Here is a 27,487-nt window from a genome sequence, read left to right on the forward strand (position 1 = left end):
GGCCAGCAAACTCGCCTGACCTGAACCCCATAGAGAATCTATGGGGCATTGCCAAGAGAAAGATGAGAGACATGAGACCAAACAATGCAGAAGAGCTGAAGGCCGCTATTGAAGCATCTTGGTCTTCCATAACACCTCAGCAGTGCCACAGGCTGATAGCATCCATGCCACGCCGCATTGAGGCAGTAATTAATGCAAAAGGGGCCCAAACCAAGTACTGAGTACATATGCATGATTATACTTTCAGAGGGCCGACATTTCTGTATTTAAAATCCTTTTTTTATTGATTTCATGTAATATTCTAATTTTCTGAGATTCTGAATTTGGGGTTTTCATAAGCTGTAAGCCATAATCATAAAGATTATATCAAATAAAGGCTTGAAATATCTTACTTTGCTTGTAATGAGTCTATATAATATATTAGTTTCACCTTTTAAGTTGAATTACTGAAATTAATGAACTTTTGCACGATATTCTAATTTTTCGAGTTTCACCTGTACTTATCTTGAGTACTGAGTACTGTATGTGACTGACCTGCAGGCAGTAAGTAGAGGAATGGAGGGAGGAAACAACTCTGACAGGGTTGTATAACAGGGAAGAGCCACCGCATTGTAAAATCCCACCTGAAAACATGAGTAAAACATGAATAAGGTACAACTAAAGACTGAGAGACAACATCAGATTTCACATTTAGCATGTTTGCATAGCAACATGCCAACATTAGAGTCGAAGGACCTTTTTCACATTGAAAACTTTGCTACTGGTGTACAGATGTAAATAGGAAGAAAAAAATACACTATACACTATTACATTTCCACAACTTTCGAAGAGAGGAGAAAAATATAGAGAGGTGAATCACGGCAGACAGAAGAGAGAGAAAGATGCCAAATTCACTGTTACAGAAGCTGTATTAGAAACCCTATAACAGCAGAGATAACTAGTTTTTAATCAATGCCAACACATCTGCAGTCATATACATGTACATTAAAAACACCCAATCACACACTCACACTCATACACCAATGGCGGCAGAGGTGCCATACAAGGCACTAGCCTGCCATTGGGGGCAACTTGGCCAAGAACACTTGGCCAGGAATCGAACCACCAACCCTGCGATTGGCAGCCAACCCGCTCTACCACCTGAGCCACAGCCGCCCCAGTAATATGTCAGATGTTCCTCATGTACCTGACCCTGGGGAACTTCATCCTTCTTATCCCTGTCCATCATTGGGATGGGCTGCATTCCAGTCTTCTTCATTTCATCCCCCTATCATTATACACACGACAGCAAGAATGAATTTACTCACTGTGTCCGTATCAACTGCTATTGACATACAATACAGCAACTAAAGTGATCTGTACAATCATTTGAACAACATTTACAATATTTTTATTACAAATAGCCAAAACAGTAATTACCTCAGCCCAAAACTCAGCATATATGTCATTGGCTGTGAGTCGTGTGACTGTCCATAGTTTGGTAACGGAGCAGAGGTCACAGGCAGTCATCATCAGACCAAACACACGGTCCCTGTGGTGGACAAATAACCAATCAGCAATCAATCAAAAGGTGCAGATGCAGTGCAGACAATGTTTAGAACTGCATACTACCCTATTACTCTCACTATTTCTGCAGTATATAGCATGCATAATGTGAATCCTATGCACATTTCCTTTATACGATATACGGAATACCTAGACAGCTTACTATGTGCAGTATACTACAGAGCACAACGGGATACATTCCCACAATGGGATTATGCAAGCAACATAATGAATGTAATAACCATGAAAATGAAACAATATATTAATAGTTTATGGTCCTCAAAAAAAAAAATAGGTTTAATTTTCTTAATGCAATATATATATATATATATACATAAATAAAAAAACATTTCCTTTAAATTTGAGATGACATTTTGAGGAATTAAGTCAAATATAAGCTCTGACCTGTGAGCATGGTTGTTCAGGTCCAGTGCCCCTGTGGCCAGCAGTTCAGCCAATTGTTTACGGTTGCCAAAATACAGAGCGAGATCTGTGGCAATGATGGCCTTCCTTATAATCTCCAGCACCTGCTCATACTCACTGGAAGTCAGGTTGGAGAAAATATTGTGCCCTTCCAGCTATGGGAAAAAAACAGATCAATAAAAAAGCAAAAGCTCCACTTTTGGGGCATCTGGCTATGCTAGAGAGAAGAAGCAAAGCCGAAGGGCATGTGCTAAACAGAAACAGATGTACTAATTATTGGACCAAAAACCTCTAAAAATAAGCAGCTAAATTATAATTCTCTCGATGGATGTACTGTTACGTCGTCTTCTACAGTGAAGAACTTAGATATTTGATACCAATCTGTCCTTTGAAAATCTAATTTCCTATGTTTGTAGAACAGCATTCTTCCAATTCAGAAATATTGCTATATTACGGCAAATGCTCTCTGTTGCTGATACCGAAAAACTAAATTCATGTATTCATGACCTCAAGACTAGATTATTGTAATGCATTACTGGGAGGATGTCCAGCAAGATCAATAAATAAACTTCAATTGGTTCAAAATGCAGCTGCCAGAGAGCTAACGAGAACCAAGAAATATGATCATATTAGCCCATTTATCGTCATTACATTGGCTACTCATATTCATTGGCTACTCGTACATTGGCTACTCGTATTCATTTTTAAATTCTGTTAACTACGTACAAAGCTTTGAATGGTCCAACTCTACAGTACTTATGTGACCTTCTGCATGCTATATTCAATCATGTTCAACTGCAAAATTTTGGCCTGTTAATAGTTCCTAGAATATCAAAATCCACAAAAGGAGGTAGAACCTTTTCATATTTGGCTCCTGAACTATGGAATAGTCTCCCTAACACTGTTCGGGATGCAGACACACTCACTGAGTTTAAGTCTAGACTAAAGACTCGTCTTTTTAGTCAGGCATTCACCTAATTTATCCACCAACCCACAATTAGGCTGCTTAAGTTAGGTCTGCCGGAACCAGAAACATCTATCATGATCTATAACTCTGCATAAAATTTAATGACATCTAAGCTAATATTTTTCCATTTGTTTCCCTTTCTCAACGGAATTCATATCCGTGGTCAACAGAACCGGCTGGATCTAGCTCCATTCCTGATTCGTGTTGGAATCCACTGCTACGTGAAAGATGATGACAAACTACAGCCGGTGCTAGACAGACATCACTTCAGTCTTTTACGATGGACTTCAGAGGATGAACTGATGCCAACTCCGACTGTAAGACATTGGATACTTCATATGCCACTGCCTGAACCTTGGACTTAAGGATGGACCCCACCGAACCTCACCGAACCTGACCTGCTGCTTGAACTGCGATGCACTTCATTGATCTCTGCCTGCATTCTTTTATCTATTGATAGATTTCACTCTTGAAATTGAATACATAGACTATCAATAAATTGGCAACTAAGAAAGTACAATGCATCTATGTGAACTTCAGCAGTAATCCAGGATGGACTTCAAAGACATTAGTCTTACAGTTTATAAAAAATATTTGTTTTAACAATAGACCTTAACACTTACTTAGTTTACACATTTAAAACCATGACTTGCACTGCACATATATACATACATATAACTGATATTGGCATTTTATTCATGGTGTTTAGCAAGAGGGGAACTGGCCCCCACAGTGAGTCTGGTTTCTCCAAAGGTTATTTTTCTCCATTAACCAATATCTTATGGAGTTTTGCGTTCCTTGCCACAGTCGTCTTCAGATTGCTCACAGGGGTTATTAATACAATTATTATTTAATTATTAAATATCTATCAACAACTTACAATCATATTTAATCTAATTACACAATGATCACTCTATGGATACTTTATAGATATTACAGTTCCCTATCTGTCACTCACTCAACGTTGTGTCGATGAAGTGACACTAGGGATCACTCTTGGGAGCCCGAGACACCTCTGATCTTTGATAAAATGCCAATGGTATTTTTTCGAGTGGTATTTGCATGCCACTCCCCCGGTGCCATGCCCAGACAAAGCTCGGCAAGACCATGTGATGGATTTCCACTCAAATCCCCTCTCTGGGCAGGGTGTGGTCTCCGCAGTGTCTTCCCCTTGGGAAGTCTTCTCTCTTGGCTCCTCAGCACAAAACTTGAATGAGCGGTTCACCCACCAGCCCCTTTATACCAGTATGTTCGAGGAAGTGGCATGCAAATACCACTCGCCAATTCCCATTGGCCTTATATCAAAGATCAGAGGTGTCTCTGGCTCCCAAGAGTGACCCCTAGTGTCACTTCATCAACACAATGTCTTGTTCCCTCCATCGGGGAACGGAGGTTACGGAAGTAACCAGGATGTTACGGAAGTAACCAGGATGTTAAATATTTTGTTAATGCATGATTTTCTGTAAATATTTGTCCAGCAACATTTAATGACAAACTGATCTTAATTGTCATCTCAAATTAATATAATGTCATAATGCAATTTACATTTTCTGAAGAAGCTCAGCAAATGCAATCCGAGGTAAAGAGGGTTAGATATAAAATATTAAAGTTTTAAGATGTTCAAAAGCTAGTTTTCTGAAAGTGAACACAGCATTGGACAAAAAGTTTATAGTTTATAGTTTTTTGTCTACAGAACAGGGTAAGTCTAGTTCTAAATAGGTCTACAAATATTTTGTTTTTCATTTGGTAATTTATTTTTTTTATGTAATGCTTTTTTCGTTTGGTAAATTATTTAATACAGGGAATTCTGCTGGCATTTTTTCAAAAGTAAGCTAAACAATAATTTTTATAGAATTGGGTTTGTTATTGATCCAAAAAAGGACATTGATGTTTATTACTGATACCTATTATTGTGTATTTATTTTGAATATAAAACATCTTTTAAATGAAATGTTGTTGTATTGTGGGCTAATTTCATGGCTGTCGTCTATTATTTTGAATGGTGTGTAGAAGAAACATTAATAATTATATGGATGGATTAAATTAATCACAAACAGTGGCCATTCATTTGTTCTTAATGCACTAGTCAATGTGCATGATACGAAATATTTATGTTGGCTCTCCTGGAAGTGTTTGCAGCATTGGATCTATATGCCGTTAAGATCAATCCATAATCATGTACAATAAATTAGCTTTCAAGGATGTATACCATCGTCATGATTAACAGAGGCTAACCATTGGGGTAAATTCTGTCATGTGACACTACATTTTTGCGTTAATGCCAATTTTCTTGACAAAAAGTGTTTCCAAACCAGTTTTTTGCGACATTTGATGTATCGATATAGAGTGTATGCGCTAGAGTTAAATGCAAAAATATTATGTACTGATAGCAATATTTGTGAAATTTTATGCAATAATTTAAATTTATATATATATATATATATATATATATATATATATATATATATATATATATATAGTTCAGTCATAACAACTGTCTGAAAGATTCAGCATTTTAATGTGGGTATGACGTATTGATAGAATATTTGTCTTGGCATGCTACATCTGCTATGCTTCTGCTGGAGAGCAAGTACGGAGATTTGCTACTGCTAAAAATTACACATACATACTGAGTTATAAATACAATCCCCCTACAAAGTAGGGAAGCTGCACATATGCACAACAGAAAACACAAATGCCCAAACAAGCGGATCTACCACCAAGACTTGTGTACTGATGCTAATCCAAAGAGCCATGTACACCGTATGCTAGCTAGGTGTTCCTTGGCCTGCTGGCCGAATGGAGTAACACTAATGAACTGAATCTCTATGTGTGTCTGGGCTAGATGAACAGACTCATAATGTGTACCTGGACCTGGAAAGACCAGAGCTTATTGAACTAGTGACTAGCCTAGCTGTGTGTGGATTTATTTAAACTAATGAATAAAATATCAATGTGTGCCAGGCCAGATTGGGCTATGGCTTACCATGTTGAAGACACACTTCTATGAGTCATAGACAAAAGCAGACCTTACCGTGCAAGCTGATAGCAAATTAAGCCCCAGCAACCACCTAAGCAAAAGCATTTTCAGAGAAAGAAATTCTCGTAGCTTGCTGCAGTAAACTGCTTACTTGCAAACTGTGCAAATTTAAATGTTAGGCAAAGAAAGAGTACACTAATTGATTGGCTACGCGGTTACACAGCAAAGGACAAATCAGTTTACACCAAACGAGTAATAAGTCGATTGGCTTGACATACCATAATTGAGCGAGCTGACTAGCTAACAGATAACAAGTTCAAAGAAACTATAAGCTTGCACCATGTAGTTTCATGCCTGAACTTCATTAATTTCTACAGATTTTAGTGAGCATAAAATGCTTAACATATCAAACTATCTACATGTATCTGGTTATTCTCTCAACCAAGGTTCGTGAGGTGCATCCTGAAATGCTTTATAAAAAGTATCGAAGGATACTGGACACTTGTTGACAGCATTTCCTTCATTTTATTTTAGTTTTACAAAGAAATTATTAAATCATCACAATTTTATATTTGTCTACAAAACTAATTTAGAGGATTTAACCATAAGCCTTTAGGTCAAACGGTTTTTGAGCTCATGAGAAAGTTTGTGTCCAAACTTTTGAATGGTATTCTACTTCCTGTAACAGTTTACATTAATATTCCCTTTGTTAAGAGGTTATAAAGGAATTAATTAATTACTAATAATTCATGTGCAATTGCATTATAAATCAATGACATGCAATTATATATAAAATGAGTAAAAAGGGCAAATTTAATTTGCGTGGATCACTTACAAAATAGTGAGACAGTTGGCCTCATATGTTATAAATGCTTAATAACACTTATTCATCATTGGTAACCTATGGAAACTTACCTTAATGTAAAGTGGACAACTTTGTTTTATAATATGCTTTTTATATTATATTTGCTGTGAATGAGAATAAAGACATGACACATGTTGTTGCAGAGGACTTAAGGTTAGTTATTTAAGGACTAGTTAAGTTGGGGCAGCAGTGGGAGTTGCACCATTCTTTTGACATCAATGTGACAAAGGAAAGTGACATCACAACTGAGTCAAGACATTACAGTAATTAATCAAACAAAGCGGACTGTAGCTAAATGACAAAATCCCTCATTTTAATTGAACTATTATAGTCTAGTTTGGTACATGAATGATGAATTATAAAGTGTGAATCAGTTTATTACTTAAGTACTTATAACATATACGTTTAAATAACTGATTAATAATGCATTTGTAAATGACTTATTAGTCATTAGTGATCCTTAACAAAGGAAACATTAATCTAAAGTGTTACTACTAAGCTGATACTAAATTGGAATGAAGTGTAAGAGCTTTATTTACCTGCAGAATTGACACCGTCTGGGAAAAATGATGTTGTTCCATTGTGGATGTGGAATACAGGGCGGCCAGCGGATGATCAAATTTCTGCAGGTAACTGTTACTGTAGCCACGGTGGTCCAAATCATGACATAAGCAGGCAATCAACAACCCTTTCCTCTGTGTGATGCCAAAGTGAAGCAAGCAGAACAAGCAAGTATAGTAAGCAATATTCATGGTAAACTGCTGCAGTGATAAGAATGAGCTACCAACCTCAAGCTCTGTGAAAATCCCAGAGGTCTTTTGCAGAATGGCATACATACAATGTGCCACCGTCAAAGCGTGTTTCCAGTTGTGGTATGGAACTCGTCTGTAATTTTTCCGCACTGACATAGTGAAGCGACACAGTTTCTCCAGCTCAAAGCTTTAATTTACAAAGAGACAGTGTTAAGAATGAATAAGATTGTACACCTTAACCTCATTTCTCTTCCTGTTTCAGGATCCATTTTGATTAAATACACTGTTAAAGGGATAGTTTACACAAAATACAAAAATATGTCATGATCAAAAACTCGCATGCTTTAATTTTTCCCAAGGAGCAGCACAAAGGAGAAATACTGAAGAATCTTTACGAAGCGTTTTCCATATTAAAAAAACCAAGGCAAAAAAATAATTAAAATAAAATGATCATACAATTACTCCATATAACATGAAGTGTGCTATATTCCAAGTTTTATGAAGACATACAATAGCTTTATGTGAACAACAGACTGAAATTTGAGTTGCCATTTGCTGAAAATCTTCCCCTCCATCAAAGTCTTTGGTCTGTTTTTCACACAAAGCTATGGTAGAGGTTCAGAAGACATGCATTATAATCCAAATGTTATATGGACTACATTAATAATTCTCTTAAATTGATTTTCTGTTGCTTTTTTTTTCTTTTTGAAGCTTGACAGCTGTGGTCACTATGAAAAGTCCTTGTATGGAAAAGAGCTGTTTTAAGACTCTTCAAAATTTCTCCTTTTGAGTTTCATTGAAACAACAATAACAAAAGCATATGGGTTTTAAATGACATGAGCTGAGTAATTAATGACAGAATTATAATTTTCAGGTAAATGATCTCTTTAAGCTGCTCACAGAAATCTTTCTTACCTGGTTTTCCCACAAGAATTGTGAACCATGTACACAAATATTGCAGGCCAAAGTTCTTCAAAAGGGGCAATGTCAAAGTGAAACCTGAGACACAAATATCAAACAGTTTGAAACTAGTACTACTAGTTTTTATTCAAATCTACACACATTTGTGATACAATAAACATTCCTGTTAAAACACCTTTAACTGTGGTCAAATCACTGTAACACACAGCCTCTACTGCCTTTATAAAATAGTGGCAACACAAATATGATAAAAGATACAAATGTACAATAAATATTTACATACAGTACATATCAACTTGGTGCATCAATATAAATTCATTTGTACAACAGCTTCTCACGCAAAAATGCAGCTCATCCAAACATAATCATCAATAAAAAAAAATTGTTTGATTAGATTTTTTTAAAACAGTGGCAACAGCAATATGATAAAAGATATATGTTAATTAAAAAAATAAATAAATAAATATAAATATGTGGAGCCTGATGGGGCGCGCGAGGGATAAAGGCAGTTCGAGAGAGAGAGAATTACGGGCATGTCCGTCGTGTGTGTGTTCATGTTTGTGCTTTTGGTTTTGGTTTAAGTTCTCATTAAAATATTATTTACATCGTCAAGCCGGTTCTCGCCTCCTCCTTGCCCATCTTAACCCCCTTACAATATTATTAAAAATGTATAATAATAATGCTTAGCAACATTTGAATAATTAATGTATCATTATTACGTAATGTTTAACAACATTTTAAAATGATTTTATTATTAAAAATAATAAAATGTGTATATTGGTAATTTTACTGCTAATAAAGGGATGTTGCAGGCTCAAGCTCAAATGGACAGCATTATACTAACATGATTTTAGTGTGATAAAACTGGTTAAAGGGTTTAAGTTATAATATGAGATATAACTTAACACAGATAAGGTTAGTAAGTAATTTCATCATACTAAAAATACATTAACAAGTCTGGTGGTAACGTCTTGTGAAAAATACTTTTAAAACAATGTGTATTTCAATGTTTACAGACTGGCCACATTCACTTCATTAGTAAGTGTCTTACTGTAACCGCAATTTTATTTTCTTAAAAAAAATTAATAATATTAATTCAAAATATTTTTTTGTAATCAACATCATGCCACAAATGCTGTCGATTGAGCTTAACGTGTATTAAATTCCTCGCCCGAGAACATTTTAAAATCATTTAGTAAGTAAAGTAAAAGCCCTAGTGAAAGACATTGTGCAGAAGTGAGAGTGCAGACTCACATTTCAATCTCTTTGTATATGGCTGAAGGGAGCGAGAGCTGCGTGAGGGTCTTCAACTCCTCTGACGTGCAGATACTGTGGTATGAAAGCTTCTCCATTGTCACCCGGTAAATGCACTCTGAATGTCTTATCCGGTGATACATCTATACACATACACACAAACATACACATACAAACACATGTCTACGCAGATGCAAAACATGCATGCAAAATACTTTCGTGCTCTGAAAATAACAATCATCCGATTGAGAGATAAAAAAAAGCCTATGTCTCATCTGTCTGTCTGTCTGTCTGTCTGTCTGTCTAGCGTGACTTCTGTCTAAATATAAATCCAATCAGTGGATGACAGCAGAGCACTCATAGTCTTGAAATATCAACATGCCTCAATACTTTTAAAAGCTGCTATGTGATGTGACTCTTGTGTGTGACGAGTAAGACCCCACAGAGGGAAGAAAGACCCTGAATTTTCTAAACTTCCCATTCTCAAGGAGTTCCAATTGTTGGTTGTGGTATATTGTTGGCTACGGATGTTTTGTTGATTTTCAAAAGAGTCATTGGCATGAAATTATGAGAAGATTCGGTAGTGTCCTGCATGGTCAAATGCTATAATTCATCCAAAACTACTTGAACAAAAATGTCTACTTCTTCTATAATTGGTTTATATGGAATATTACTATTGTATTATTGTGGCAGGGCGGAGGGCGGGGCCGGGTCGTGATCCTACACACCCGGTCTCGCCCTCCGCCCTGCCACAATTATTTACTACTATTACTACATATACACAGATGAGCCAAAACGTTATGACCATTATGCCTAATATGCTGTTGGTCCTCCACGTGCTGCCAAAACAATGCCGACACGCCAAGGCATGGACTCTATAAGACCCCTGAAGTTGTCCCGTGTTATCTGGCACCGAGACATTAGAAGCAGATCTTTCAAGTCCTGTAAGTTGCGAGGTGGAGCCTCCGTGGATCGGACTTGTTGGTCTAGCACATCCCACAGATGCTCAATCGGATTGAGATCTGGGGTATTTGGAGGCCAGAGCAACACCTTGAACTCTTCATGTTCCTCAAACCATTCTCAAACAATGTGTGCAGTGTGGCAGGTGCATTATCCTGCTGAAAAAGGCCACTGCCATCATGGAATCCCATTGCCACGAAAGGGTGTACCTGGTCTGCAATTATGTTTATGTAGGTGGAACGTGTCAAATTGATGTTGGTATGAATGGCCGAACCCAGTGTTTCCTAGCAGAACATTGCCCAGAGCATCACACTCCCTCCACCAGTTTGCCGTCTTCCCAAAGGGCATCCTGCTTCCATCACTACCCCAGGTAAACGGCTCACACGTACACGGCCATCTACGTGATGTTAAAGAAAACGGGACTCGGACCAAGCGGATGGTGGACAGGGATCATCATGGGCACTCTGTCTGGTCTGCGAATACGCAGCCCCATACGCACCAGGGTGTAATGCACTGTGTGTTGTGACACATTCCTCCCGTAACCATCATTAAAACTTTCTGTGCCACAGTAGACCTTCTGTCGGTTCGGACCAAACCGGTTAGCCTTCGTTGCCCTAGCACATCGATGAGCCATGGGCACCCAACACCCTGTCGCCCGTTTGTGGTTTGTCCCTCCTCGGACCACTGTCGGATGGTACTCACCACTGCTGACCGAAAGCACCCACAAGCCTTGTCGTCTGGCCATAACAATTTGGCTCTTCTCAAAGTCACTCAGTTCTTTACTCATGCACATTTCTCCTGCATTCAACACGTTGACTACGAGAACTGATTGTTTGATTACCATCCAATCTACCCAGACCTTGATATGTGGCCTTGTTAAGAGATGATCAACAACATTTGCTTCACCTGTGTGTGGTCATAATGTTTTGGCTCATCAGTGTATTACATCAAATATTTGTCCTTTAAAAATTCTAGTAAAGGTAGAAAGGTGATTTTCCCTTATATAGTGACCTCAGTCATTTGGTTCCCTAAGTGTGGCTTAAGTGTAGCTTAAATATTTGGACATTTAAGCCAGAATTCGGTTCGCTTGCAGAAGGCAACATTTCAAAATATTGAGAAAAACTAAGGCAGAATAAAAAGCTCATGGTTCATTGTTATTTGTGCACTTACATTTGCACAGTGTAAGGCCAAAGCACAGAAGACAGCAAACATCTTAAAGTTGTTCTCATCAGTTTTAGTGAAGGCACTTCCTCCCATCTTGTTCACCATTTGTACAACACCAATCACAGTCCCGCGGCTGACGATGGGCATGCACAGGATGTTGCGTGTTGTGTAGCCAGTGTAGAGATCTACTTCTCTGTGAAAAGCGGAACAGACAACAGAGAAATGCACACACACACACACACACACACACACACACACACACACACACACACACACACACACACACACACACACACACACACACCCATAGTGCTTGTATGTGATTGAGTTAAACACACAAGTGTTTCTAACGCTGGCTCATCTGGGTTTAATCCAATCACCTTATTCCAGATTAACCACAAGCCCCTTTTATCTGACAAGGCCACTTTAACACAGGCTACTGTGTGTCCATATGTCCAACTCATCGATACACTTATACTGTATCATGCATGGGCTTGGTGAATCTCACAAAAACATGTCTAGGTCATAGGTCATCTCACCCCAAGACCTCTATTGTGCTTTTTTGCATTGTGACATTATTTTCATGACAATCAAACTCTTTTCCCCTTCAATTCTACTTGCCGTAATGCATCTGGATGTTCAACTTTTGGGTTGTTTGCAATTCCTATTTTGCTCAATGGTGAATCTCATTACATTACTACAGTTTTGATCAACATCAGCAAAAATTAAAAAGGCTTTATCGATCCTACCATAATATTTAAATGCTGTACAATCAGAATAATACAGCATTATTGTTAAGACTGAGATTCTGTTGTATTAAGGTAATGAGAATTTGGTTGGGGTGTGCTTAATTTTCATTAAAATAATGTCACAATGCACAAAATCTTAATGGTACACAAAAAAAGCTTCCTAATCATACTAAATGGAATTGTATTATTTTTGCAACACATGTTCTTGATAGGCTTTGTGAGATTCATCCTGTAAATCATTGCTATGGTACTGTAATTGTAAATGACTAATTAATAAAAAGCTGACTCCTCGGCTGGGTATCTCAGCAAGTATTGACGCTGACTACCACCCCTGGAGTCCTGAGTTCGAATCCAGGGTTTACTAAGTGACTCCAGCAAGGTCTCCTAAGAAACCAAATTGGCCCGGTTGCTAGGGAAGAAAGAGTCACATGGGGTAACCTCCTCGTGAACGTGATTAGGGGTTCTCGCTCTCAACGGGGTGCGTGGTAAGTTGTGCATGGATTGCGGAGAGTAGCATGAGCCTCCACATGCTGTGAGTCTCTGCGGTGTCATGCACAATCAGCCATGTGATAAGATGCGCGGATTGACGGTCTCAGAAGTGGAGGCAACTGAGACTTGTCCTCCGACACCCGGATTGAGTTGAGTAACCGCGCCACTACAAGTACCTACTAAATAGTGGGAATTGGGCATTCCAAACAGGGGAGAAAAGGGGATAAAAAAAAGCTGACTCCTCATGTGATGCAGTGCAAAACTGAGTATTATGTTGCTTTAGTCAGTCATCAAGCCATAACTACCTTGTTTGTTGTGTAACTTGGTTGCTTATAGAAATCTCAGGTGATAAACATGAAAAATCTTCATTACCTGTTGAAACGAGGGTCTGCATAGGCGTCCGGAATATTCAAAACTTCTCCCGTTCGTGCCACCTGACCAGCTATTCCTTTCTCTATGGAAAACCTGTAGATGGGTGTTAAAGGTTATCTACTAAGGTGTGAACTGTGCTTGCATTGATATGTTCATTATTTAAATTCACAAAAACATGTCCTGGGCCTTGTTTCCCAAAAATCTTCACAGATCTAAGAGTGCTCTGGAATAATCGTAAAGCACTTAAGAGCATCGTTAGGGCACAGACCTATACAGACACCTGCCAAACAAACTGGAAATGACACTTCTTATACTTTATGCAGTTATATACAATGTGACCATGATACTTCATTTTATATTTTGTTTATTTATATTCAAATAGTATGTAATGACCCTAGGATGAATTTGTGTTAACAAACAAACAAACATTGCAAACACACATATGATAAACAAAGCAGGGATTGTGCCAAAATAATAGATCGTACTGCACCAAATAATTACAAAACAACAGGTTCAATTATTTAGTAATTAGTTTGATTATTAAAGAGAATATCACATATATTTATAACGTTATGTGCAAAGCTATTATGAAATCACAATGATGAGCAACACTTAAAGTGCATCGTTGAGCATTCGTGTTAAAGGGATAGTTCCCCCAAAAATGAAAATTCTCTCATCATTTACTCATCCTCATGCCATCCCAGATGTGTATGACTTTCTTTGTTCTGCTGAACAAAAAGATTTTTAGAAGTATATTTCAGCTCTGTAGGTCCATACAATGCAAGTAAATGGTGGCCAGATTTTTGATGCTCCAAAAAGCACATAAAGGAATCATAAAAGTAATCCACATGACTCCAGTTGTTTATTCTATATCTTCAGAGGTGATATGATAAGTGTAGGTGAGAAACAGATCAATATTTAAGTCCTTTTTTACTATCAATCTCCACTTTCACTTTCTTCTTTTGTTTTTGGCAATTCACATATTTTTTTGTGCATATCGCCACCTACTGGTCAGAATTTTTTTTTTTTTACCCTCATCAAATCACTTCAGAAGACATGGATTTAACCACTGGAGTCGAATGGATTTGTTTTAGCTGCCTTTATATGCTTTTGTTTTGGCCACTGTTCACTTGCATTATATGGACCCACAGAGCTGAGATATTCTTCTAAAAATGTTAATTTGTGTTCAGCAGAAGAAAGAAAGTCGTACACATGGGGGATGGCATGAGGGCGAGTAAATGCTGTGAGATTTTTTATTTTTGGGTGAACTCTTATATAAGTGCATATAAGTGCCATTTGGGGAAATGCACATGAAAAATGAAAGAATGTTCATAACTTTGCTCATAGAGAACAACGCTCTTAAGAGCTAACATCAACATCAACATTGTTAACAGGAAACAGCCCCATGAAAATAATGTCACAATGTAAAAAATCTTAATGGTCCACAAATAGGCTTCATTTTGTTTATGCAAACTATATTTTCTTATTTCTCTTTTTATTTGTGAAATATGAACTAAACAAGTTGACAGGTTTTGGGAGATTCGCCTCCAAATATTTGCAAGTTTCTTGTAGTCTTTGATAAAGAGAATATTTCTGATTCATTACTCTTCAAAGGGCATTGAAGCGGTCAGCCTGATAACAGCAAACCAGCTGTATATGGTGTAGCCAGCATAACCCTTAGGGTGAAATTCACTAAGAATGAATTAGGCCTGTGTATTTGCACGTGCTGTCTGCGCTGGTTTAGCGCCCCATTCACTAAAGGAATTATGCAGATCAGGCAACGGTGCAAATCTGCCCACTAAATCTGTGCTGAACACAATTAGCATGGCACAATTCTGATCTTGGGGGCCGATTCTGAGCACTTTATAGCAGAGGATGACATAGACCACAGTGATCTGACACACTGTGTATAGTATCACTCCACTACTGTGATCCAGACCTAAATCTGAACCCGAGTCATCTCTTTAACAAGAGATGTAGTGTGCTTTACTACACAGTGCTTCAGAATGTAGCAAGGCTATAACACACTTCTCTATCTTTGGCGATCAATGATTTGATCATTTATTAGTTTGATTACTGCTGCCATAATCAACAGAAAATGTACATAAGCATCTCATTTAAATACATTTCAGTTTACCATCTGTTTTTCAGTTATAATAGCACAATGTAAATCACGCCTGGCAAATTGCATGTAGTTTTGTGAATGAACGCAATCTATAATGAGCCTTATTTACATACTGTATAAAGGAGGCATGTATGCTAGGAATGGGATGAAAATGACTTCATTTAAATAATGAAGACATGGCGCAATTTCAGTGCTGCTTGCAGTGCTAATTTCTTGAAGTTTGCAAAGATTTTGGAATCTAAAAGAGGAATTGTGGGTGCTTACCTAATTTCTTTGGTTTTCCTAAAGACAGGCTTCCCTTCGTTCTCCTCCCCAATATCAAACAGGTCGGAGTACAGCTCTTTGTTATTGTGATCTACCTGGAAGAGCGCACATCTGTCCGCATTAACCAGGTTTTTTGCATATATCTGAAACACAAGTAAACACATGCATTTCCTTAATGTCATTGTCCCACAGCACATATGTACAGTTTATTGAAGAATTCACATTATATTAGTAACTATATTACTACGCCAGTGCTGTAGGCACATTTATAGTGATAGAACAACATATCAGCCAAGCCAATTATAAATTAGAGTAATTATTGTGCAAATAAAGTTTGCATCTCATCTGCTCTCATTCAACTGCATTATTTACAGTTTCATTGAAAAGTCTGGACACACTTGATTGCATTTCTATTTCTTTTAAAAGTCTTATGATTAAATGCTTGAAAATAGTTTGTAAACAAGTATAAATGAATATAAAAACGTCTATATAATTAATATGATATAATACATATTTTTATAGGGTTAGGCAAAAGCAAATGGCTGTTTACAGTAAATGAATGCCAATTTTGTACTTCATACACTCAAAATTAGATTTCCATCAAAACATGTAGTAAGTATCCAAAAGTAATCAGATTAGATTCCCTAAAAAAAGTGTAATTTTACAATATACTTTACTGATTACAATTATGTTGTATACATTTCAGAAGTAATCTACTCGGCACTGGTAATGAGTATATGTGTCCAAACATTTCACTGGTCATGTATATCGGCACCCTGCTCTCTAGATATCTGTATCGGTGTCTGCAATTGAAAAACCCACATTGGTGAGCTTGCTCTTCCCTCTGAATTTCACAACTTTGTGGCCCTTTGTGTCTCATCCCCTCCAAAAAAACTTCTGCTTTATTAAAAAAAATATGTCCTCTCCCTGACCTGCTTACATCACTTCCTGTACTGGTTTGCTGAGCAGAAAGGAGGAGATGCAGACACAAGGGGGGCAGTGATCTGATACTTGGACTGTAGTAATATTTGTGCTTGTGTGAGTGAGAGAGATGTATGAAACACAAACATGTGCATAACTAGGAGAAAGAACTTTTACAACATGCCCAAGGCTGATGGGGTGAGCGGTGACTAGAGGGTATTATCACAGAGCAGGGCAAATAAATAAGAGAAGGTCTTTCATAGCACAGATTTCTTTAGTGTTGATGGTGACACAGATGAGCGACAGAAGAACAGAATGTTCATCCTCATGACCGAGCATGTGACCCGACTGAGAGAAGAAAACATACTCACCATGATATGTTCAAGTAGAGAATCTATTGCCACAATGTTGTCAAAGTACGTTCTGTTAAAAATGAAAAGCAGAGAAAGGGCTGTCATTATAAAGAGGCAACCATATGATACACAGACCACTGTAACACAAATGTAGGCATTTCATTTAAAGATTTTATTTAAAGTATATCACATGGACTGTTGATTTTCAATAAATATTGAAATAATTCAAGGATATGATCACATTTCTCCCAAAAAGCAAAAACAAATATATATATATATTTTAGCACATTATTACATTTTAAATTGTGCATAATGAAAATGAAACCTACTTTAGGACCATTAATACTTTTTGCATCGTTACATTATTTTCAAGACAATGAACCCCCTAAACTCTTAAGGCCCAGGTATACTGTACTTTACAATATTTAATTATTAATTGATAATTATTATCAATGGTGATTCACATAAAGTGACTCAATACAATAATGCATCATTTTTTATTTAAATTGGTATTAGTCAGTACAACTACTAAAATTATTTAAAAATATTTTTACAACGTAATTTGTATTATTCAATATTATAATATATGTATAAATTATATATAATTATTCTATATATATATAATATAATTAATGTATTAATTAAAATTATGTTAAATATATATAAAGGCATGTCATAAATTATATATATATATATATATATATATATATATATATATATATATATATCGATTATTGATCAGCAATTTATCTTATCAATATATTTTTGAGGTATCAATATTTTAACATTAGGTGACATTTAAATTAAAAACCTAATTTGTGTGCTATTACGATAATCATGGGGTATATTTTCTGATTATCTATGTGTGAAAAAGGCATCAATCACTAATATACGTATATAAACAGATAATTATATATATATATATATATAGTCGCAAGTTAGAATCCAAGGTGTGCTGAGTGACAAAGTCTCCTAAGCAACCAAATTGGCCCTGATGCTAGGGAGGGTAGAGTCACATGGGGTAACCTCCTCGTGGTCGTGATAAGGGGTTCTCGCTCTCAATGGGGCACGTGGTAAGTTGTGCGTGGATCGCAAAGTGTAGCGTGAGCCTCCACATGCGGAATCTCCGCGGTGTCATGCATAACGAGCCACTTGATAAGATGCATGGATTGATGGTCACAGCAGTGGAGGCAACTGAGACTTGTCCTCCACCACCCGGATTGAGGTGAGTAGCCACGCCACCACAAAGACATATTATGTGTTTTTTATTATAGCGTGTATACTTCAAGCTAAACACACCACGCGCCCCACTGAGAGCGAGAACCAAATTATAGCAACCACGAGGAGGTTACCCCATGTGACTCTACCCTCCCTAGCAACCGGGCCAATTTGGTTGCTTAGACCTGGTTGGAGTCACTCAGCACGATTCAAAATCAAGACTTCAGGGGGGTCTTTACTCGCTGAGCTACCGAGGCCCTCCAGTTTCTTAACCTTTTAGGGCCCGCCCTGTGAGAAACAAAATAATTATCATAATTTTAATAACTACAGTCTTGATCAACACAAAATAGACATTGTTTTAAAGCATACAAGCTCAACTTTACAATGCATGCAGGCATTATGACCAAAATCAGAAGTTTTACACTGTACATATTATTGTAATCGTCTAGGTTACGGATGTAACCTCCGTTCCCTGATGGAGAAAACGAGACGTTGTGTCAAAGAAGCGACACTAGGGGTCTCTCTTGAGAGCCTTTTGCATCTCTGATCTATGAGAAAAGGCCACTGAGAAATTGGCAGACAGAATTTGCATGTCCCTCCCCCGGACATACGGGTATAAAGGGAGGGAAATCCGTCTGTTTCATTCAGGATTTTTCTGAGGAGCCAACAATGAGGTTCGGCTGCAACAGTGGCTCGGTTCAGCGATGTGGCCGGGAGGACACAACGTCTCGTTCCCTCCATCAGGGAACGAAGGTTACATCCGTAACCTAGACGTTCCCTGTCTGTCGCTCACTTCGACGTTGTGTCGAAGAAGCGACACTAGGGGTCCAATTTAAATCACACCATGCGCTGAGCCTTGTATGTGTACTGCTGACACAGGAGCGGGCAGGTATTTTATGTGCCAAAGCGAACAGCTGTGCCAGGCTGCATGTACCCTTCCCCAACGCCCCATAAAATCGTCAAAGCCTTCTGGTTCTTTACCCCCGAGAGGGGAGTACAAGGCAACGTGCCAAGCATGGGAGCAGGCCGTGCCAGCCGCGCCTTTTCTCTCTCTATGTTTCTCGCATACAGTTAAAGCGGCTGGGGCCATCTTAACGCTATCATATTCATCGGGGAAGGCGATCTTTCCCAAGTTTCCTATTCTTTCAGGGGGGAAAGACCCTGCGGAGACCACACCTGCCCAGACTGGGGGAGGTAAAGAGTGGTGAAATACATAACATGGGCTTTTAGCTCACGTGGAGAATGCCGTGGTGGTAGATCCTACCTCATTGGGAGGGAGGAGTTGCAACAAACATGGCAACCGGGGGTCCGTGTGGACTGCCCAAGGGAGACGCAGGTCCGCACGCGAGGGGACCGTACCGTGGAAAATACACACAGGGGGAAAAGTCCACGTGGGAGCCCATCCTGTGGAGCACCTATTCCAGTACAGGGTAATACAAGGTACCCGCATTGGTCTTTGTCTGTGAATTCCTCAGCTGAATTTGCAGACCAGAGGGCTAGGGAGGAGTCATCCATGGAGCCGCGTTCGTGGGATCTCCTGGGGTAAAAGCGCACGGTATTACCTCAGCGGAGGGAAAGGTCGCTATGTGCAAGTGATCCACCTGGTCAGTTTGTCAGCGTGTACCGAGTTCTACCAGCTTGGACCTGAGAAAACACGGGACGAAACCGACTCAACCCTGAGATTGTAAAATCTCGCAAAGGTATTGGGTGTTTCCCAACCCGCTGCTCTGCATATGTCTGCTAGGGAGGTGCCCCTGGCCTGTGCCCATGAGGATGCAACACTTCTTGTTGAGTGTGCTCGGACCCGCAAGGGGGGGCACGGCTTGGGTGCGATAGGCCAACGTAATGGCGTCCACTACCCAGTGGGAAAGCCTCTGTTTGGAGACGTTCCCTTTCCGCTGTCCACCAAAGCAGACAAAGAGCTGCTCAGAATGTCTAAAGCTCTGCGTGCGGTCCAAGTAGATACGCAAAGCATGTACTGGACACAGCAACAAAGGGGCTGGGCCTGCCTCCTCCCGGGGCAGCGCTTGCAGGTTCACTACCTGGTCCCTGAAGTGAGTGGTAGGAACCTTGGGCACGTAGCCTGGTCGCGGTCTTACGATCATGTGAGTGTCTTCCGGACTAAACTCCAGGCAGGTGTTGCTGACAGAGAATGCTTGCAGGTCCCCGACCCTTTTGATGGAGGCGAGCGTGATCAGGAGGGCCGTCTTCAAGGAGAGGGCCCTGAGTCTGACTGATTCTAGAGGCTCGAAGGGGGGTCTCAGGGGAGGACTCGTACTGCCCTGCAAAAGCAAAAGACCTTAACTCACTAGAGTGTGAAACTGAGAAAAATGACTTTAAAGTTTCTGTTTTGTCCAGACAAAAGTATTATAGGTAGGACTCCCAAAATTTCACAACTAGTTGCTATACTGAAGAAATGTTTGTATGCAAAAAATCTTGAGCTCAAAATTGACCTTTGACCCTTGTTTGGCAGTTACTGTACTCTGCCTTTGTATCATGTGCCAAAAATCAGGAGTCATGCAAAGGCAAAAGGCTGTAACTGACATATAATCAATATTTACTTGCTGTTCACCATACTTACATCCATTATAAGAACACCTAACCAAGGTCTAGTCATCATGGTATTTGTTTTAAATTATATAGAAGACCTTTGGTTGTTCCTATTTAGTGCTATAATGATCAGGATAGTGTGGCAACACTAACACAGTTAAACAGTATAACAGACAAGTTACTTTGCAGTACAGTATGTACAGTATGAATAAATACAATACATATTTTCACAATAAAGATAATTTAATTATAATTGAATACAAAGGTATATGTATTTAAATGCAATATATAGAGTAATAATTAATTAAACATTGGACCAATACATTAGAGATTAGAGACTGCTCATTCCAAGTTTTTTACTGCGCCCAAATAAAATCTTACTGAAAGCTCATTTTTTGAGATATCAACCTAAAATTTGGAACACAACTTGTCCATAGGTATATATGACAAAGCATTCTTGAAATACAACCATTTAAGTTGGATAGTGATTTTCATGTCTATGCGAAAAAAGGGGGAGGGGTAGTAAAAGGGTTAAGGGTTAAGGGCCACCAAACTGCTCAAGATGCTCAGTCAACGAACTCGACTTGGATTACTACTTTTTAATTCTGAGATAATATAGACAGTATACCGAAAAAAAGTTGGAATTACTTTTACTATTTAGGTTAGCCTACTTTGTACGGACGTTAGCGATAACCAGCTGTAAAATCTGACGTGAACACCTGCAAGAAGGAAATATGGCTCAAACACGTATGGATTGTTGTGACGTGCATTGCTATGGATTATATCTTCTATGGATTATATCGGATTGCATGGAAAGGTAGGATGCCTCTGTATTTAATATTTGGTTTTCAGCATCTGATGTGAGGCGAGTGTCAGCGTCAACGTTAGCGCTAATTTACGTGACACCGATTAAATTTAGCTAGCTCCGGGCTGTCACTAACATTGACAGATCTGAACCATCGCCCTATCACATCGCTATCACAGAGTAATAATACAAACAAGCAGTCGGCAGTCTACACTTTATTTCAAAGATGTGTCGTGTGTATGTTATGCGGTTTGGTGACAATAAAAGAGCGGTAATCTTTGACAGTATGACAAAGCCAGAGTACAGTAACATCACAGCGGCACCGTAACATCTCTCTTGATGCCAGGCGAAACATAGTCAGAACACCTTAACTCAACTTCAGCGTGCCGGAACAAAGGCTAAGAGCCGTAACAACTGTTACGGCGTTCTGCTGTTGTTTCTCGTATGGTTTTGGATCTTACAGTTGTCATAGCCCTTTAATTTCTCGTTAAAACAATCAAATTGACTCACAATATTTATTCACATGATAAAGGAGGTCTTGAATACCCCAAAAATGACATTAACTCATTTTTGACCAAACATGATGTTACGGCGTTTTGCCTTTGTAGGGCAGCGTAGCTCGCTGCACACACAACCAGTTGGCTCCGAAGAAAATTTCGGAATGAAACAGATGCATTTCCCTCCCTTTATACCCGTATGTCCGGGGGCGGGACATGCAAATTATGTCTACCAATTTCTCATTGGCCTTTTCTCATAGATCAGAGATACAAAAGGCTCTCAAGAGAGACCCCTAGTGTCGCTTCTTCGACTCAATGTCAAAGAGAGCGACAGATGGGGAACAGTAAAATCTCATCAAATAGCCATGTGTCATAAGCTCTCAAAGAGAAGAATACAACCAGAAAAAAATATAGTATGTAATAATATCGAAGTATATGTCTTTGACATTATTTTTCATGTGAACAGGTGTTACTCATATGCCGCGTTTTCACTTATAACTTCACGAAAAGAAACATAAATAAAATATCACATACTATTACTTAGAAGAGGCTATTATCTTTTAAACGAGCACATACACAAGGTAATTGGATGCATAGATCATTAGATAATCCACACTAAACAATGTGCACAGTGCACACAACATCTTGCTATCTGACAATCTGTCTGAAAGCACTATAGCTTTCCTGGATTAGACGATGTCCTCAGAAATGATGTACAGTAATGGAACATTAAATCAATCGGATTGGGTTCAGATCGGTGCAAAGTCATCCATATTTGGGCAGAGAGACATATGATTGGGTACTGTTACATTTGACCACCAGGAGATGGCGCCAAGTACATGACACAGACTTGATGACTCAAATGGCACAGAATGGAACTCATTCTGTGAAATCTCTACTTAAATCATGTCTGCAATCTATGCAAAACTTCAGCCATTATTGTGTTTGCATGTGTTATTTGATCTTATGTACAATTATTATGTTTAATTTGCTAGGAGAGGCTTTTGGACACATTGAATGCTTTTGGACATTAGGATAAATAATTTTTGTAATGCAATAACTTTTGATTGCTGTGTCATATCAACACAACATTTTTCTCAGATACAGTTGACATGATTGGAAACAAAACAAATGCAGATTGCACCCAGAGATATATGGCAATGAGAAAAAAAGTTTAAAAAAATATATATTACAATCTATATAATTAAACAATTTTAAGTTTTCTTTACAATGATACCAAACACTTGATTATACTTTTTTTTTTTTTTTTATAAGCCTTTAATTTTGCATATGCCACTGAAACAGGAAATCTTCAGATCTTAAAAGTTTAAATTAGATTTTTTTCACATTGCAGTAATGTGCTGAAATGTCGAGAAAATAATGTCACTATGTAAAAAATCTTAATGGTCCTAAAATAAGCTTAATGTTCTTTATCCACATATCTTATTCTTTTAGAATATTCAAAATATTCTTATTTTTCATTTTATTTCGATTTTAGGGTGAAATATTACCCGGAAATGTTCTTGACAGGTTTTGCCCTCATTCACCCTATACACTTCAACTGAAGGCATAAACTGGCTTACTTTGACACATCTAGAAGAAAGTCATTGAGTTCTGTCTGTTTGGCAAGACCTCTGCAGACCTGAGAACAAAAGATGAACAGGAATTTTAAGATGGTAATCACCGAAAATCAGTGTCAGAATTTATATGTCTGTCACTGTCTTTTGATCTACAAAGTTACTTTCTTAAAGTACGTTGCACACAGTACTAATTTAAATATTTTCAGATCCATTAGATGTATTTTAGATCTATAAAAAGCTGATAGTATTGAGATAAGTGATTTTTAAGTTATTAACAACTTATATTTGAGTCTGATTGTCAAACAAAGCCATATTATATGGCTTCAGAAGACCTTTGTGATGTTTTATGTACTTTTTGAAGCTTGAGAGTTGCAGTCCCTATCTTCATTTCATTATATGCAAAAGATCAAGCAAGTCATTTTCCAAAAATACGTCTTTTGTGTTACAGGCATAAAAAATTTTTTTTTTTGAGTGTCATGATAATGGATAGATGAAATATTGCCGTTTTGGGGTGATCTATCAAGGCCTTTATTTAAAAAAAAAATTTATTTCTTTTGGCCATTCTCGCTTACTACAGCATGCTCATATCCTGAAAGTCCCCAGAAGGGAGTTTTTCCCGAAGAGCTTAGTGATGCACAGGGACATCAAAACCCATAGTGGTGTCACTCGCGGCTGGCAACTGTTAACGTACAAACAAGACTGCACAGTCATTAATTGCACCTCCTGAGACGCAGGTGTGCGTAATGCATGGTCTGGTTGCTTACATTGGGTCTGGTTCTAAGTACACAGTTGATTACAGAAATTAAAACATATGTGCAGAACCAATTCAGCCAGCTTATGCAAGACAAACCTGAACTGTCAAGCTGCAAAAACAACCAAGGTTTCATAATGGATTGTTTTTCTCAAATGTACTCACCTGAACCTGGTGTATGGCTACAGATGCCCAGGCCAAATTTGCTGTTGCAACCTGAAAAACAGGGTACACATAGCTGAAGACTCTTTGAACAAGCCAGACTTCATAGATACGTGTGCCTGGACTGTCATGGTAGAATATCTTCTTAGCCTAATGTCCTACTGAATTACAACTCCTTTGCAAAGATTCACAGGAGCTTATCAAAGTTACTTTGCATACTTAAAATAATATTCTGGGTCATTTTCAACTTGCTTGTGTGACTTGCTGTTGATCACCACAGACAAAAACTTGTGACACAGTTTGTCAAACATGTTTTAACTTTGAAAATACAAATTATTACATGTTTGTAAATGGGTTAATGGAAAGGAGGAGGTGAGAACTGGCTTGACACTATAAATAATATTTTAATATAAAACTGAAACAAAAAGACAAACACACAAATGTGTCGGACAGCTGTCTGTAAATCTCTTTCTCTGTCGCACTGGAGCTTCCAGTCGGCCTTTATTCCTCTCTGAGGCTTGATTAGCCTGATTAGGGGCCGGGTGTGCGGAATCACATTTTAAACATATTAATCATTAAAACTATATTAATATAAACAAAAAGTTAAATAAACAAACAAACCATATACCAAGATGATAAAAGTGTCTGCGAAGAGCATGCTTTAGATAAATTATGAGAAAAATGAAGTCTAAAAACAAAAACATATTTGAGATCAATATCCCCTGTGAGCAGAATATTTTTAATATGTATCATTTCCAATGAAGCTTGAATTTTTCTAAATTATGCAAAAAGTGTGTAAATATTATTTAATTGTGTTCATCTAGGATACATAAAATGTTAGCTATGAAATTATCCTTAGAAAGACAAATAAGTCAGCCTTTTAATTTTTAAAACGTAAAAAATGCTATTTCCATCAGTTTAATTTCCCGCACAGAATTCTATTAAACACAATACAACATTTTAGATGTGCTGGAAATCACACTGTGATGAGAATATTTATAACTTTTGAAAAAAAAAAATTGAAAAATGACATAAATCTTCTATGATGAATGTATACATACACTGTTGGACATAATAAGTAGACTAATTAAAAAAAAGAAATTATATTGTATATGTGAAAACTAATTGACTGTTTTTTTTGAGGTCCACAGTGTTTAAAGTGTTCAAAGTTGAAGGAAACTTTTTCAGTCCTACAAATGTTTATTGTGTTTAACTATAAAGTACTAAACTACTTTTCTAGGAAGAGCAACTAGTTGTATTACCGACATATTTCCTGTGGATGTAGTATGGGGAACTCAGCTCAAGTAAAATGTGTCTAATGGATAGTTATGTGTACCCCCTTGCTGATAATGAGCGAAAGTAATTGGCTCATTTTTTATTCCAACTGTACCTGTCCTTGAAAGTGAAATCTCCTTTTGGTCCTGTTGTAATAGGGTGTCAGTCCACTTTTCAATCGCACTGTTTTTTTTTTCCAACCCAGTCCACTTTATTATTAATACATTGTAATTAGGGCTGGGATATTTAACGTGTTAATTTCTGTGATTAATATTTGTCTGTTTTATGCTTAAAAAAAATCAATGCAATTAATACAGAATCCACTTCCTTTGGCTAAAATTGCCATATCTACACTGATGAGCCAAAATATTATGATCACTCACAGGTGAAGCGACTAACATTGATCATCTCCTAACAAGGCCACATATCAAGGTCTGGGTAGATTGGATGGTAAGCAAACAATCAGTTCTCGTAGTCAACGTGTTGAATGCAGGAGAAATGTGCATGAGTAAAGAACTGAGCGACTTTGACAAGAGCCAAATTGTTATGGCCAGACGGCAAGGCTTGAGGGTGCTCTCGGTCAGCAGTGGTGAGTACCATCCGACAGTGGTCCGAGGAGGGACAAACCACAAACGGGCGACAGGGTGTTGGGTGCCTAAGGCTCATCGATGCACAAGGGCAATAAAGGCTATCCCGTCTGGTCCGAACCGACAGAAGGTCTACTGTGGCACAGAAAATTGTAATGATGGTTACGGGAAGAATGTGTCATAACACACAGTGCATTACACGCTGTTGCGTATGGGGCTGCTTATTTGCATACATCGGTATTTATCATGGGCATACCAGAGGGCATCCATGATGGCAGTGGCCTTTTTCAGCAGGATAATGCACCTGCCACACTGCACACATTGTTTGAGAATGGTTTGAGGAACATGAAGAGTTCAAGGTGTTGCTCTGGCCTCCAAATACCCCAGATCTCAATCCGACTGAGCATCTGTGGGATGTGCTGGACCAACAAGTCCGATCCATAGCGGCTCCACCTTGCAACTTACAGGACTTGAAGGGTCTGCTGCTAATGTCTTGGTGCCAGATAACACGGGACAACTTCAGGGGTCTTGTAGAGTCCATGCCTCGGCGAGGCTGCTTTGGCAGCACGTGGAGGAGCAACAGCATATAAGGCAGGTGGTCATAATGATTGGCTCATCAGTGTACATAACCAAGAGATACACGCTTGACTCGACAGCACATTCTAGCACATAAACTGATTTTGTGGAGCAGTGCATGCTTATTCATTAGACATGACGCATTCCCCTGGCATAATAAACACGAGGGCGGATTTACTGGAGAATGGACACTTAGCCCGCAGGTGGTGAGCCAGGTGTGGGAGAGATACGGGTAAGCTGCCATATCTCTTTGTATCAACCGAAAACACTCGATTACTGTCATTTGAACCAGTCTCAAAAACTAAACTGCGTGAGAGAAACTGAGCATGAGAGGAAGGACCTGGCCATTCAGGCATCAGCAGCCAGGCATACTTGTAGAGAT

The 27,487-nt window shown here is 38.4% G+C and overlaps 1 protein-coding gene across 2 annotated transcripts in view; it reads right to left on the bottom strand.

The window, feature by feature from the left end:
• Nucleotides 1-27,487, bottom strand: part of pde10a (phosphodiesterase 10A) — a 158,097-nt gene that overhangs the window by 10,364 nt on the left and 120,246 nt on the right. For both annotated transcript variants that reach the window (XM_052151612.1, XM_052151613.1), the window contains exons 8-21: nt 24,671-24,721; nt 23,758-23,816; nt 17,123-17,174; nt 15,831-15,973; nt 13,442-13,534; nt 11,838-12,024; nt 9,708-9,850; nt 8,448-8,531; nt 7,569-7,719; nt 7,320-7,475; nt 1,951-2,123; nt 1,420-1,531; nt 1,187-1,267; nt 535-623 (exon numbers count right to left, since the gene is read on the bottom strand). In XM_052151612.1, the coding sequence (XP_052007572.1) occupies nt 535-623; nt 1,187-1,267; nt 1,420-1,531; nt 1,951-2,123; nt 7,320-7,475; nt 7,569-7,719; nt 8,448-8,531; nt 9,708-9,850; nt 11,838-12,024; nt 13,442-13,534; nt 15,831-15,973; nt 17,123-17,174; nt 23,758-23,816; nt 24,671-24,721 (1,574 nt within the window). The remainder of the gene's footprint in view (nt 1-534; nt 624-1,186; nt 1,268-1,419; nt 1,532-1,950; nt 2,124-7,319; nt 7,476-7,568; nt 7,720-8,447; nt 8,532-9,707; nt 9,851-11,837; nt 12,025-13,441; nt 13,535-15,830; nt 15,974-17,122; nt 17,175-23,757; nt 23,817-24,670; nt 24,722-27,487) is intronic.

The sequence above is a fragment of the Xyrauchen texanus genome, chromosome 20 (genome assembly GCF_025860055.1).
Source record: "Xyrauchen texanus isolate HMW12.3.18 chromosome 20, RBS_HiC_50CHRs, whole genome shotgun sequence".
In the NCBI taxonomy this organism is placed as follows: Eukaryota; Metazoa; Chordata; class Actinopteri; order Cypriniformes; family Catostomidae; genus Xyrauchen; species Xyrauchen texanus.